We start from the raw sequence: 15,868 nt of genomic DNA, 5'->3' as shown, positions 1-15,868 counted from the left end.
AGTGTGTCTTAAGAGGAGACTAAAATGCCAGGAGCAAGGGGCTAGTAACCCCTCTTCCTGTATACATTACTAAATGCAAAAAGAAGGAATTTCTTATAGTTTTCATCCTTTTTGGATCATCCTGCCTTGGTGGAAGATGGCTGGTAAGTTGAAAAAAAAATACAGTATAATACATAAAATGAACCTAGGTAGTAGGCTGGTAGGATGGTAGTACCACCCAGGGAGGTACTACCATCCTACCAAGTGAGTGTGAAATGGAAACTTGTAATTGTTTTACACGATGGCAGGACTGCTGGTGTCTTTTTTCCTATCTCATTAACACATAAGATAACAGGTGCATTTTGCTACTTCTACTTACACTTAGGTCACACTACACATGCATGTACATGCATATACTATATACACACCCCTCTGGGCTTTCTTCTATTTCCTTACTAGTTCTTGTTCTTGTTTATTTCCTCTCGTCTCTCCGGTGGGATACAGCCAGTTTGTTGAAAGAAGAAGATACACACAACTGGGTTTTCTTCTGTTTTCTTAATAGTTCTTGTTCTTCTTTATTTCCTTTTATCTCTGAGGGGAAGTGTAAAAGAATTCTTCCCCCATCAGCCATGTGTTTCATAAGAGGCGACTAAATGCCAGGAGCAAGGGAGCTAGTAACCCTTTCTCCTGTATAAATTACTAACTTTAAAAAGAAAGGCTTTAATTTTTCTTTTTAGGTCACCCTGCCTCGGTGGGATACGGCCAGTGTGTTGAAAAAAACATATAAAATGAAACAACCTTCATGCAATAATCAAAACCTGCATTTACCTATTGAAGGATAAGAATCATGGTGATGTTTCCTCTTCTTCTGTATTGGTGCTTCACTAGGAGAATGAGTTCGGCTATGTTTATGTGCTGACACTTCCCCGCGATGGCGTCCCACTTGGTGCTCTTCCCGCCTCTCTTCCTCACGTCTCTCCTCTTCCCGTCTCTGTCTCCTTGTTTCAGCCTCTCGCTGAGACAACTCCTTCTGTTTATCTAGAATGGCAAACAAAAGCTTAAATTGAGAAGTTTAGTAATGTGATGAACTTAAAAAAATTTCTGTAGTGAAAATATTTATTGATAAAATTTTTTTAACTATGTTTGGCCATAATAATTATATCATGACAGCCAATATCCTTCAAAAAAATATGTCATAGGTAAAAAATAAATGTGTACAGACACTACTACTGTACTTAGAATGAGAATTACCAAAACAAAAGTTGTAATTCAGGATATTAACCTAGTTATTGAAGCTTTAAGGAATGTCTCCTGACAATTAACTTTACATAACTCAGAAATACAATTGTTTGCTTAAGAAAAAAAGTGAAATCAAGTTGCTTAAAACTATCTCACCATAACTGCCTAATTAAGATATTAACAAGATATCTATATATTTCTTCCTGTTCTGATGTTTGAATCAAGCTATTTTATCAAATGAGTGTGCATATTTAACATTTTCAATACAACTTTATGACCAAGAAATTAGTGTGAACCCAAAAGATCTAGATTTTTTATTCAATTTGTGCAGATTCAGAACACTGATTAATTATTATAAGATAAAAGGGGTTGGAATAGTTTTAAAAATGCAGTATTAGAATGTGGGGCAGAAGTTTGTGGTTATAGGAGGGTGGGGGCAGGAGGAAAGAGGAGTGACTGATGGAATGATGAAGTAAAGGGTGTGATAAAAGAGAAAAAGGTAGCTTATGAGAGGTTTTTACAAAGCAGGTGTGTTATAAGAAGAGCAGAGTATATGGAGAGTAAAAGAAAGGTGAAGAGAGTGGTGAGAGAGTGCAAAAGGAGAGCAGATGATAGAGTGGGAGAGGCACTGTCAAGAAATTTTAATGAAAATAAGAAAAAATTTTGGAGTGAGTTAAACAAGTTAAGAAAGCCTAGGGAAAGTATGGATTTGTCCATTAAAAACAGAGTAGGGGAATTAGTAGATGGGGAAAGGGAGGTATTAGGTAGATGGCGAGAATATTTTGAGGAACTTTTAAATGTTGAGGAAGAAAGGGAGGCGGTAATTTCATGCACTGGCCAGGGAGGTATACCATTTTTTAGGAGTGAAGAAGAGCAGAATGTAAGTGTGGTGGAGGTACGTGAGGCATTACGTAGAATGAAAGGGGGTAAAGCAGCTGGAACTGATGGGATCATGACAGAAATGTTAAAAGCAGGGGGGGATATAGTGTTGGAGTGGTTGGTACTTTTGTTTAATAAATGTATGAAAGAGGGGAAGGTACCTAGGGATTGGCGGAGAGCATGTATAGTCCCTTTATATAAAGGGAAAGGGGACAAAAGAGATTGTAAAAATTATAGAGGAATAAGACTAATCTACTTTACTGAGTATACCAGGAAAAAATAAAAGTATACGGTAGAGTTATAATTGAAAGAATTAGAGGTAAGACAGAATGTAGAATTGCGGATGAGCAGGAGGTTTCAGAGTGGGTAGGGGATGTGTAGATCAAGTGTTTACATTGAAGCATATATGTGAACAGTATTTAGATAAAGGTAGGGAAGTTTTTATTGCATTTATGGATTTAGAAAAGGCATATGATAGAGTGGATAGAGGAGCAATGTGGCAGATGTTGCAAGTATATGGAATAGGTGGTAAGTTACTAAATGCTGTTAAGAGTTTTTATGAGGATAGAGAGGTTCAGGTTAGGGTGTGTAGAAGAGAGGGAGAATACTTCCTGGTAAAAGTAGGTCTTAGACAGGGATGTGTAATGTCACCATGGTTGTTTACTATATTTATAGATGGGGTTGTAAAAGAAGTAAATGCTAGGGTGTTCGGGAGAGGGGTGGGGTTAAATTATGGGGAATCAAATTCAAAATGGGAATTGACACAGTTACTTTTTGCTGATGATACTGTGCTTATGGGAGATTCTAAAGAAAAATTGCAAAGGTTAGTGGATGAGTTTGAGAATGTGTGTAAAGGTAGAAAGTTGAAAGTGAACATAGAAAAGAGTAAGGTGATGAGGGTATCAAATGATTTAGATAAAGAAAAATTGGATATCAAATTGGGGAGGAGGAGTATGGAAGAAGTGAATGTTTTCAGATACTTGGGAGTTGACGTGTCGGCGGATGGATTTATGAAGGATGAGGTTAATCATAGAATTGATGAGGGAAAAAAGGTGAGTGGTGCGTTGAGGTATATGTGGAGTCAAAAAACGTTATCTATGGAGGCAAAGAAGGGAATGTATGAAAGTATAGTAGTACCAACACTCTTATATGGATGTGAAGCTTGGGTGGTAAATGCAGCAACGAGGACACGGTTGGAGGCAGTGGAGATGTCCTGTCTAAGGGCAATGTGTGGTGTAAATATTATGCAGAAAATTCGGAGTGTGGAAATTAGGAGAAGGTGTGGAGTTAATAAAAGCATTAGTCAGAGGGCAGAAGAGGGGTTGTTGAGGTGGTTTGGTCGTTTAGAGAGAATGGATCAAAGTAGAATGACATGGAAAGCATATAAATCTATAGGGGAAGGAAGGAGGGGTAGGGGTCGTCCTCGAAAGGGTTGGAAAGAGGGGGTAAAGGAGGTTTTGTGGGCGAGGGGCTTGGACTTCCAGCAAGCGTGCATGAGCGTGTTAGATAGGAGTGAATGGAGACGAATGATACTTGGGACCTGACGATCTGTTGGAGTGTGAGCAGGGTAATATTTAGTGAAGGGATTCAGGAAAACCAGTTATTTTCATATAGTCGAACTTGAGTCCTGGAAATGGGAAGTTTTACCACTTTAAAGGAGGGGTTTGGGATATTGGCAGTTTGGAGGGATATGTTGTGTATCTTTATACGTATATGCTTCTAAACTGTTGTATTCTGAGCACCTCTGCAAAAGCAGTGATAATGTGTGAGTGTGGTGAAAGTGTTGAATGATGGTGAAAGTATTTTCTTTTTGGGGATTTTCTTTCTTTTTTGGGTCACCCTGCCTCGGTAGGAGACGGCCGACTTGTTGAGGGAAAAAAAAAAAAAACTGCAAAGTAATGATGACTGAGAATGAGCATCAGTCATTACCTGTAATAGTGATATATTTTCAACAGCGTGTATCTTGTATATAGACTGATATATGTTAATAGTTTATGATATATAAATTCTGCTGACTGGGTAAGGTACCTAGGGATTGGCAGAGAGCATGCATAGTTCCTTTGTATAAAGGCAAAGAGGACAAAAGAGAGTGCAAAAATTATAGGGGGATAAGTCTGTTGAGTATACCTGGTAAAGTGTATGGTAGAGTTATTATTGAAAGAATTAAGAGTAAGATGGAGAATAGGATAGCAGATGAACAAGGAGGCTTTAGGAAAGGTAGGGGGTGTGTGGACCAGGTGTTTACAGTGAAACATATAAGTGAACAGTATTTAGATAAGGCTAAAGAGGTCTTTGTGGCATTTATGGATTTGAAAAAGGCATATGACAGGGTGGATAGGGGGGCAATGTGGCAGATGTTGCAGGTGTATGGTGTAGGAGGTAGGTTACTGAAAGCAGTGAAGAGTTTTACGAGGATAGTGAGGCTCAAGTTAGAGTGTGTAGGAAAGAGGGAGATTATTTCCCAGTAAAAGTAGGCCTTAGACAAGGATGTGTGATGTCACCGTGGTTGTTTAATATGTTTATAGATGGGGTTGTAAGAGAAGTAAATGCAAGGGTTTTGGCAAGAGGCGTGGAGTTAAAAGATAAAGAATCACACATAAAGTGGGAGTTGTCACAGTTGCTCTTTGCTGATGACACTGTGCTCTTGGGAGATTCTGAAGAGAAGTTGCAGAGATTGGTGGATGAATTTGGTAGGGTGTGCAAAAGAAGAAAATTAAAAGTGAATTCAGGAAAGAGTAAGATTATGAGGATAACAAAAAGATTAGGTGATGAAAGATTGGATATCAGATTGGAGGGAGAGAGTATGGAGGAGGTGAATGTATTCAGATATTTAGGAGTGGACGTGTCAGCGGATGGGTCTATGAAAGATGAGGTGAATCATAGAATTGATGAGGGGAAAAAGGTAAGTGGTGCACTTAGGAGTCTGTGGAGACAAAGAACTTTGTCCTTGGAGGCAAAGAGGGGAATGTATGAGAGTATAGTTTTACCAATGCTCTTATATGGGTGTGAAGCATGGGAGATGACTGTTGCAGCGAGGAGAAGGTTGGAGGCAGTGGAGATGTCATGTCTGAGGGCAATGTGTGGTGTGAATATAATGCAGAGAATTCGTAGTTTGGAAGTTAGGAGGAGGTGCGGGATTACCAAAACTGTTGTCCAGAGGGCTGAGGAAGGGTTGTTGAGGTGGTTCGGACATGTAGAGAGAATGGAGCGAAACAGAGTGACTTCAAGAGTGCATCAGTCTGTAGTGGAAGGAAGGCGGGGTAGGGGTCGGCCTAGGAAAGGCTGGAGGGAGGGGGTAAAGGAGGTTTTGTGTGCAAGGGGCTTGGACTTCCAGCAGGCATGCGTGAGCGTGTTTGATAGGAGTCAATGGAGACAAATGGTTTTTAATACTTGACGTGCTGTTGGAGTGTGAGCAAAGTAACATTTATGAAGGGGTTCAGGGAAACCGGCAGGCCGGACTTGAGTCCTGGAGATGGGAAGTACAGTGCCTGCACTCTGAAGGAGGGGTGTTAATGTTGCAGTTTAAAAACTGTAGTGTAAAGCACCCTTCTGGCAAGACAGTGATGGAGTGAATGATGGTGAAAGTTTTTCTTTTTCGGGCCACCCTGCCTTGGTGGGAATCAGCCAGTGTGATAATAAAAATAAATATATTTCAATACAGTTACACTAATGGTTTACCTCAGTAATTTATCAACAGTTAAGAAGTGCTATTACAATACCTTGTAAAAGTCTAATTTACATCTCTCTCAAAAGTAAGCTTTTAACTTAAAATTTGTTTATAAATCAAATGTATCTACCTAAAGACTGATGTAATCTCAAAAAGAAAATTAGTACTGTATTATCGTTTGTAATATATTATCATTCAACAGGCATGTGTAATTGCATTAAATCGGAGCAGAAATTAATGTTTTTTTGGATTTGGTGTGCTGTTAGAGTATGATCAAGGTATTATCTAAAAAGGTATTCAGAGAAACTGGTTAGCCACACTTCAGTTCTGGAGATGGGAAGCACAATGCACACACATAGCAGGAAACTCCATTTCTATTAAAAATTATTTTTCATTACAAACCGGCAACAAGGAAACGCTCCATCCTTCTATCACGCTCAGCTCTTTCTCTCGGAGACAACTGAACCATAGGTCTCTCCTCTCGTCTATGGTGAGGATATGGCACATAATCATTACCACCCATTCCTCCTCCTCCTCCTCCTCCTCCTCCTCCTCCTCCTCCCATTCCACCACGGCCTTGGTGTTCACGATGATAGTCAATACGTTCATACTGCTCTCGTTCATCTACGTAGTATTCATCACGCTCACGGTCTCTTCGTCTTTCCTGCAACAATGGAGGATATAAGCATACATTTCCTATACATTGGTATTAGAAGACTGCAGCAATAGTTATACTAACGACAAAATATGTATCTCATCTCCAAGATAGTGTATACAGTAATGTATAAAAAATAAAAACTCAATTTAACAGAATAGAGAGAGGGTGTCCGATAATGCTGTCTGGTAAATACAACTAATGTTAAAACAATAAAACATTACAAACTACTGTATGCATAATACAGTACCATACACACAATTTTTATTTTTATTTTTTAGTGAAGGGATTCAGGGAAACCGGTTATTTTATATAACCGGACTTGAGTCCTGGAAATGGGAAGTACAATGCCTGCACTCTAAAGGAGGGGTTTGAGATATTGGCAGTTTGGAGGGATATATTGTGCATTTTTATTGTGTATATATTGTGTAATGTTTTGGATATCAAATTGGAGAGGAGGAGTATGGAAGAAGTGAATGTTTTCAGATACGTACTTGGGAGTTGACGTGTCAGCGGATGGATTTATGAAGGATGAGGTTAATCATAGAATTGATGAGGGAAAAAGGTGAGTGGTGCATTGAGGTATATGTGGAGCCAAAAAACATTATCTATGGAGGCAAAGAAGGGAATGTATGAAAGTATAGTAGTACCAACACTCTTACATGGGTGTGAAGCTTGGGTTGTGAATGCAGCAGCGAGGAGGCGGTTGGAGGCAGTGGAGATGTCCTGTCTAAGGGCAATGTGTGGTGTAAATATTATGCAGAAAATTAGGAGTGTGGAAATTAGGAGAAGGTGTAGAGTTAATAAAAGTATTAGTCAGAGGGCTGAAGAGGTGTTGTTGAGGTGGTTTGGTCATTTAAAGAGAATGGATCAAAGTAGAATGACATGGAGAGCATTTAAATCTGTAGGAGAAGGCAGGGTAGGGGTCGTCCTCGAAAAGGTTGGAAGGAAGGGGTAAGGGAGGTTTTGTGGGCGAAGGCTTGGACTTCCAGCAGGCGTGCATGAGCGTGTTCAATAGGAGTGAATGGAGACGAATGGTATTTGGGACCTGACGATCTATTGGTGTGTGAGCAGGGTAATATTTAGTGAAGGGATTCAGGGAAACCGGTTATTTTTATATAACCGGACTTGAGTCCTGGAAATGGGAAGTACAATGCCTGCACTCTAAAGGAGGGGTTTCGGGATATTAGCAGTTTGGAGGGATATGTTGTGTACTTTTATATGTATATGCTTCTAAACTGTTGTGTTCTGAGGACCTCTGCAAAAACAGTGATTATGTGTGAGTGAGGTGAAAGTGTTGAATGATGATGAAAGTATTTTCTTTTTGGGGATTTTCTTTCTTTTTGGGTCACCCTGCCTCGGTGGGAGACAGCCGACTTCTTAAAAAAAAAAAAATACTTCTAAATTGTTGTATTCTGGGCACCTCTGCAAAAAGAGTGATTATGGGTGAGTGAGGTGAAAGTGTTGAATGATGAAAGTATTTTCTTTTTGGGTCACCCTGCCTTGGTGGGAGACGGCCGACTTGTTGAAAAAAAAAAAAACACACAATTTATAGATACGGTGGAACCCCGAGTTTTGGCCGCCCTGAGTCTCAGCCGCTTAGAGTTTTGACCGCTTTTTTCAGCCAAATTTCGTCCCGAGTTTCGACCAGTGCCCTGGGTTTCGACCGGCGTACAAGACCTGTCCACCTGCGCACTTCCCCACGGAGCCATCGTGAGCCAGTCTAGCATTGTTTTTCCTAGAGTGAACATTACCCTGCGCACTCTTCCTGCCATCCAGCCAGCCATCCATCCATCCAGCCAGCCAAGCAGCCAGGCAGCCAGCCAGCCATCCATCCAGCCAGCCAGCCAGCCAGGCAGACATCCAGCCAACCAGCCAGCCAGCCAAGCAACCAGCCAGGCAGCCAGCCAGCCAGGTAACCAGCCAGCCAAGCATCCAGCCAGCCAGGCAACCAGCCAGCCAGGCAACCAGCCAGCCAGGCAGCCAGCCAGCCAGTCAGCCAGGCAACCAGCCATCCATCCAGCCAGCCATCCATCCAGGCAACCAGGTAGCCAAACATTTCATTGTGTTTAGTGCTTTTTCATTAATTGTGACTGTGAAATAAGCCACCATGGGCCCAAAGAAACTTCCTAGTGGCAGCCCTGTGGTAAAGAAAGTGAGGAACACCAAAGCAGTGAAGGAGATAGTAGAAAAATACGAGAGTGGCGTTCATGTGGGGGTAAGTAAATGTTATTTTAAATGTTTATTTAAATTTTAATTTATCTATTGTATACTATATGTATTTATCTGTGTTATTCTTTAAAAAATGTATTTTTTGTGAATATTTTTGTGGGTCTGAAACGGATTAATTGTATTTACATTATTTCTTATGGGAAATATTGCTTCACCTTTTGGCTGTTTCGGGTTTAGGCCTAACTCCTGGAACAGATTACAGCCGAAACTCGGGGTTCCACTGTATACTGTAATATGTATTGAAAATAAGGGAGGGTAATTTTGCTTACCTGTGGCTGTAGATACAAGACTTTGTTTTCCCATAACAATAATGAACAGTTCTTTACCCAGTGGATTATTTTCATAATTTGCCAATTATTTGCCATAACAATAATGGAAAATTCGAAAATTCTGTACCCAGCAAATTGTTATTCTGAAAATTCAGTTAAAATTACAATGGTACCGATGATTATGTTTACCTACTGGCCATGGCTAACTACAATATACAGTGGAACCCCGAGTTTCGGCCACCCTGAGTATCGGCAGCTTCGAGTTTTGACCGCTTTTTTCTGCTAAATTTTGTCTCAAGTTTCAGCCTGTGCCCCGTGTTTCAGCCGGCGTACCAGACCTGTCCGCCTGCCCGCACAGGCGTCGTGAGCCAGTCTAGCTTTGTTTATCCTTGAGTGAACATTACCCTGTGCACTCATCCAAACATTCCACAATAAATTAATTGTGTTTAGTGCTTGTTTATTGATTATGACTGTGAAATAAGCCACCATGAGCCCAAAGAAATTTCCTAGTGGCACCCCTTTGGTAAAGGAAGTGAGAAACATCATAGAAGTGAAGAAAGCAATTATAGAAAAATATGAAAGTGGCGTACGTGTGGGCGAACTTGCCAGGATGTACGGCAAAAACAAATCAACAATCACTTCTATCCTGGGGAAGAGGAAAGAGATCAAGGAAGCTGATGTTATGAAAGGGGTTGACATGTTAACCAAAAATAGATCACAAACAGTTGAAGAGGTTGAGAAGTTGTTGGTGGTGTGGATCAACAATAAACAGATAGCGGGTGATAACGTTTCGGAGTCGATCATTTGTGAAAAGGCAAGGCAGTTGCATGCTGATCTTGTAAAGAAAATGCCTGGAACCAGTGCTAACGTTAGTGAATTTAAAGTCAACAGAGTCTGGTTTGACAGATTTAAGTAGCGTAGTGGCATACACAGTGTGGTAAGGTATGGTGAGGCTGCAAGTTCAGACAAACATGCAGCTGAAAACTTCCTGAGTGAATTTAAACCCCAACAAGTGTTCAATTGTGACGAAACAGGCCTGTTTTGGAAGAAAATGCCAAAGAGGACCTACATTACTCAGGAGAAAAAGGCACTGCCAGGACACAAGCCTATGAAAAACAGGCTAACTCTTTTGTTCTGTGCTAACACTAATGGGGATTTTAAAGTGAAGCCTTTACTGGTGTATCACTCAGAAAATCCCAGTGTGTTCAAGAAAAACAATGTCATCAAGAATAAATTGTGTGTTGTGGAAAGCTAATAATAAGGCATGGGTCAGGAGGCAAATTTTCAAAGAGTGGGCCCAGGAAGTGTTTGACTCCAGTGTGAAAAAATACCTCATGGAAAATAATTTGCCACTTAAGTGCCTGGTAATGGACAATGCTCCTGCTCATCCTCCAAACTTGGTAGACCTCTTGTCTAGGGACTTCACTTTTATAACAGTGAAGCTCTTGCCTTCTAACACCACTCCTCTCCTTCAGCCCATGGACAGCAGGTCATTTCTAACTTCAAAAAACTCTACACCAAAGCAGTGTTTGAAAAGTGCTTTGAAGTGACCTTGGACACTCAACTGACCCTAAGAGAGTTTTGGAAGAATCACTTCAATATCTACAACTGCATAAGCCTTATAGGTAAGGCTTGGGAGGGAGTGACTTCCAGGACTTTGAAATCTGCTTGGAGAAAATTGTGACCACAATGTGTCCTCCAGAGGGATTTTGAAGGGTTTGAGTCTGACCCTGACCCTGCCGACCCTCTGCCTGTTGTGGAAGGTACTGTGGCATTGGGCAAGTCCATGGGGTTGGAGGTGATTGGTGACGATGTGGAAGAGTTGGTGGAGGACCACAGGGAAGAGCTAACCACTGACGAACTGCAAGAGCTTCAACTGGAACAGCATCAGACCACAGCTGAGGAACTTGCTTCAAAGGAATAGGAAGAGGGAGTGAAGGAGGTGCCTTGTTCAGTGATTAAGGACGTGTGTGGAATGTGGAATAAGTTGCAAAGTTTTGTGGAAAAATACCACCCTGAGCAAGATGAAACAAGCCATCTCTGCAACATGTTCAGTGACAAAACCATGTCCCATTTTAGGCAAATCTTCAAGAGATGCCAGAAACAGAGCACTCTTGACAGTTATTTTGTGCGACATGGGTCCAGTGACTCTGAAACTGGTCCTAGTGCCATTAAAAGACAAAAAAGGGAAGTAACCCCAGATAAGGACTTGTTACCTAAGGTCTTTATGGAAGGGGATTCCCCTTCCAAACAGTAAGTCCTCCCTCTCTCCTCCTCCCTATCTTCCAGATGCCAGCAAGACTCTTCAATAAAGGTATGTAAATGAGATTTTTAAATGTTTATTTATTGTATTAATCTTTAAGTACTATATGTAATTATATATGTTGTTTGTATGTTAAACTATAGTTATTCTTTAAAAAATGTATTTTTTTGTAAATATTTTTGTGGGTCTGGAACAGATTAATTGTATTTACATTATTTCTTACAGAAATAGTGCTTCGACTTTAGGCTGTTTCAACTTTAGACCTAGCTCCTGGAATGGATTACGGCCAAAACTTAGGGTTCCACTGTAATTGGAACTACTTGTAAAATTCTTATCAAAAATGTTTCAAATATTAAATTTAGTGAGACATACACCAGCTATGAACCATAAGTTATGCAGCATGTCACAGCATTAATACTACAAGGTAACTGCCAACATCTGTGATAACATCACTTACCATATCTCTATCAACCATCTTTCTCTTTTCAATCTTGCTACGTAGGTCAATAACCGGCCTCTCATGTTTGTTTCCCCTTTCATGTCGTTTTTCGTGTCGGCGAGCCTCGCGAACTTCTCGATTCTCTCGCCTTTCTCCTTCACTTCTTTCCCTGTGAATTATACCAATTTTAAAGGTTAAATGAAAAATAAAAGTAATTTAAGTAGTATTAATTACAGCCTGTCCTCACTTAGCAACGTACTCATTTACCAACGCCTCAGACCAGTATGCATACCTAAATAATGTATATTAGAGATGATTTCCTCTATTCTGTTTATTACAATATACAATACACTATTGTACAAACATTTTAAAAATATACCAGAAATGTTATAAATGGTGCAAAGGTGACATTAAAGCAATATCAAAGATGGTCGAATCAAACCCACTACCATTACAGTATGTTCCTCACTTAGTGACGAATTCATTTACTTACGTGATCTTAGGAACAGAACTCTGTCGTTAAGTGAGGAAAGGATGTACTTGTAATATAGAGATTATACAGACAGTTATCCATTCCTAATGTGAGTCATGGAACCCATACACAGAAACTTGGGCTGTATATCAGCTATGTAAGTATAAAAGTTTTTATTCAGGTACAGGTACATATAAATAGTTACACAAATTATCATACATAGGTACATATATGTAGATTAGCCAGGATAACCCAAGAAAGTCAGACAAAGTAACTTATTTCCATTGGGATCCATGACTTTTAAAAGTACATGCTTTTAAAAGTCAAAATGCAAATAGAATCTGTGCTTTGCTAGCCCATAAGAAAATCTTCTCTTGTTTACACAAATCTAAGAATAATAATTCCTTTTTCTAACCTATGTCTTCGATGGTCACGCCGCCTCTCTTCATGACCCCTGTGCTCTCGATTACGGTGACGGTCTTTGTGCCGCTCAGCCTTGTGTCTATGTCGGTCTCGTTTATCACGTTTTTCACGTTTTTCTCGACGTTGCACCACAGCCTGGGGAGGCTTGATATCAAGACTGTCACCTTGGTCGCCATCGTAAGAGGACATACTGAAATACAACGTACAGTACAGGGAAATACAAAATTAATTCATCTATATCTATATATATAAATTAAAGAAAAATTAACCTAGTGTGTTCTTATTTAAAAATACTCTTTAAAAAATCATAGGAAAAAATTATGCAGATCATTTTAATCATTCTAACAGTATGATGTACCTTATTATGAAGATTTATAACTACAAAAATATGCATAGGTAAGGATTATATTTTTTAAATGATAAATTATTATTATTGATGATTTTTAATAATAAGAAGAAGAATAAAAAGAAAAAGCAGAAAAAGAAAAACAATTAGAAAAAAGAGGAAAAGAAGAAAAAAGACAAGAAAAACAAAAGGAAAAGAGCAAGTTTATATAGGCAGTTACACAAAACTACACACTTGTGCTATTGTTTATGAGTAATAATTGTAAATAATAATATTAGCAGAGAACAACAGCTGTAAACAAGATAATGATAATATGTTTGAGATAAGGAGACGTACAAACCAACCTGAACTCATCTTCTTCTACTTCGTTATCATCGATGGAAATTGGTGCGTGATGGCGTCCCTCGTCTCTTATCTCACCATCTTCCTCATGGCTATCCATCACAGACACTCTGGAACAGCCACAGTTTACAGACTCAGCAGCAGACTCAACAGTGTTTGTGTCAACCTCAGACGTTTTTGTTATGGTTGGGGTTGTTCAGGGCCACTAATATCAACACTTTATTGAACCCTTAAACCCTCTAGTTCAGAGATCAAATATTGTTCTAAATAATAATAATACTAATAATATCTTTATTTCTACAAGGTATACAGACCATGGCTGACATCAGTGACATATCACTATATAGAAAGCACCTTATTAGGCAGAACATTTCCCGTAAATTAGGTCAATTTTGTCCCAGGATGCGACCCACACTAGTCCATCACCCAGGTACCTATTTTAAGTATATTTAAGCACAGGGACACATAAGTATAATTATTTCACATAATTTAAATTACCTAGGATAACCCAGAAAAGCCAGGCAAAGAGATTATTACTGGTGGAGTCTTTGAGTAAGAGAGAAATAAAATTTACTCGGGAAAGAGACTCGGAATATTAAATTCTCAACTTAGATAAAGTGAGCCCCAGACACCAGCAGATCCTGGCGTCTTACTTCCTGAGCCAACAAGTCTTCACTCTACCCAAGCTGACTTATTTCCACTAGGACCCTTGTATAACTTTGTTTAGTTGCTTGATTAGTAAGTTTATTTAGGTACAGGTACACATAAGTACAATTATCATACCTAGTAATATGTATAAATTACCTAGGATGACCCCAAAATGTCAAAGTGACTTGTTTCCTCAATGGAAATATGGAATAAAAGGATCCCTAATGGAAATAAGTCACTTTGTCTGATTCTTTGTGGTTATTCTAGGTAATTTACTTATGTTAAACTATGTATGATAATTGTGCTTGTGTGTACCAGTACCTAAATAAACTTATTTGGTTCCATCGGGGTTCTTGATATGGCAAAATATTTCATTGTTAATGATATATCTGAAATCTTAAGGTTGTATCCACATCTTGTACCGACTAGATGAATGATCAGTTTTTTATAGAGACTGCAACTCAATTATGACCAATATTGTTTAGCAGTGATTAGAAATAATTTTTTTATTGTAATTTATTGTAATTCTAAAATATGAAATGACTAATATGTCTTTCTAGTGTTTCTACTGGGGTCTAACAAAGACACAGTGTGACCTCTGTAAAGCAATTCTTTGCTCTACCTCTCACAGGACGAGCAATGAGGTGCACAAACATGGCGGCAAGTGATCAAGTAGGTCAAGTTTCTCTGCCAGAAGGCAACAATTTTCGATCCTTAGAGGACCCACAGAGGGAAGACATGGACTCTGAAAAGGCCGACACTCCATCCCACATATAGTTACGTTCAGACGATAATGAGGACTTAGGTAGCTCTTAACACAAGAAGCTAGAATTATAAAGTAAATAAAAGTTTCCTCCGGAAAGGGAAGGGGGAACAATAAATTCCCAAATACGTCAGGTGGACCCCTCGTTTAAACCCGGCGGAGCTAGACACCCACTTACACGCTTTCAGAGTCAACAACAACAGGCTTTCCTTTCGTCTAAAAGGAGCTGATTTATGGCGCCCCGACCAATTGCCGAGGACTGGTGATGAGGACATACGTGTTGGGGAAGATAACAGGGAAAAAAAATCATCACTGATGCAGAAGGCAGGGGTAGAGACAGATGTAAACATTTCAAAATGTTGGAATCCAGCTCCTGGATCCATTATATGTCTTTAAAAATTTTGACTTCAACTAGAAAATAAAGATGGGGTACGTAATAAAGCTTTCATACTAAATTAATTTAGTGCTCTGGACATCAGTGAAAAAGTTTTCCTATTCACTTCTGAGACTCGCTGGTGACATAATGGTCGGGAACAGAAATCTGCCCGTCTTCTAACTGGAGATTTTGTACGGTACAATATGGCTGCCGGTCACAGTCTCAGGTAAGGTATGGGAGTCTGGGCCCGGGTCTCGTACAGTTAGGTCCTCCACATATGTCTGAGAACACTTCTTCCATTTTATATTTCCAGTCAGATATAGGAAATAATTTGTCAAAAGAAATATTAAAATCCTACCAACATTACTTATTCGAATTATTAATTCCGGAGGGTGTGCTTGAAAAAGAAAAAATCCACACATTTTTTATTTATAAACACCGGCAAGCCGTCTCCCGTCGAGATTGGGTACCCCCGCACGCAAAAAAAGGTGAAACATTCACCATCATTCATTCAATAACTGTCTTACCGAAGTGTGCAGACCTCAGAGTTCAGGTGATCTGAAGTGTAACATCCTCACGCATCCCTCAGAGTACAGGCACTGTATTTTCCACCTCCAGGACGCAAGTCTGGCTGACCGGTTTCCCTGAATCCTCCCTCGATTTGAAGAATTCTCATGGTGTAACTACCACCAAAGCTTCTGGGACTGTGGGAAGAGACAGTAGGATCACAGTTGGTGCCTCTCATGCAGACAGGTCATAGAAGTGCTCTCTGTAAAATCTCTCTGTTGTAAGCTTCGTGGTTCAGTGGTACAGTTCTGGGCCTGCTACATGCCAGGACCACGTTTCGAGTCATTCTTGTGTGTGCTTGTTTTCCAG

General features: G+C 39.8%; 1 protein-coding gene across 2 annotated transcripts in view; it reads right to left on the bottom strand.

Moving 5' to 3' along the window:
* The window catches only part of LOC138854488 (cyclin-dependent kinase 11B-like), a 47,653-nt gene extending 34,257 nt beyond the window's left edge, over positions 1 to 13,396 (bottom strand). For both annotated transcript variants that reach the window (XM_070098090.1, XM_070098089.1), the window contains exons 1-5: positions 13,208 to 13,396; positions 12,510 to 12,707; positions 11,641 to 11,791; positions 6,167 to 6,428; positions 808 to 1,017 (exon numbers count right to left, since the gene is read on the bottom strand). In XM_070098090.1, the coding sequence (XP_069954191.1) occupies positions 808 to 1,017; positions 6,167 to 6,428; positions 11,641 to 11,791; positions 12,510 to 12,707; positions 13,208 to 13,305 (919 nt within the window). In that variant the 5' untranslated portion in view covers positions 13,306 to 13,396. The remainder of the gene's footprint in view (positions 1 to 807; positions 1,018 to 6,166; positions 6,429 to 11,640; positions 11,792 to 12,509; positions 12,708 to 13,207) is intronic.
* Positions 13,397 to 15,868: the final 2,472 nt, after the last annotated feature.

This window comes from Cherax quadricarinatus, chromosome 61 (assembly GCF_038502225.1).
Source record: "Cherax quadricarinatus isolate ZL_2023a chromosome 61, ASM3850222v1, whole genome shotgun sequence".
NCBI classification, from domain to species: Eukaryota; Metazoa; Arthropoda; class Malacostraca; order Decapoda; family Parastacidae; genus Cherax; species Cherax quadricarinatus.
Note: the sequence above shows the minus strand (reverse complement) of the source record. Positions and strands in the feature narration are given on the sequence as shown.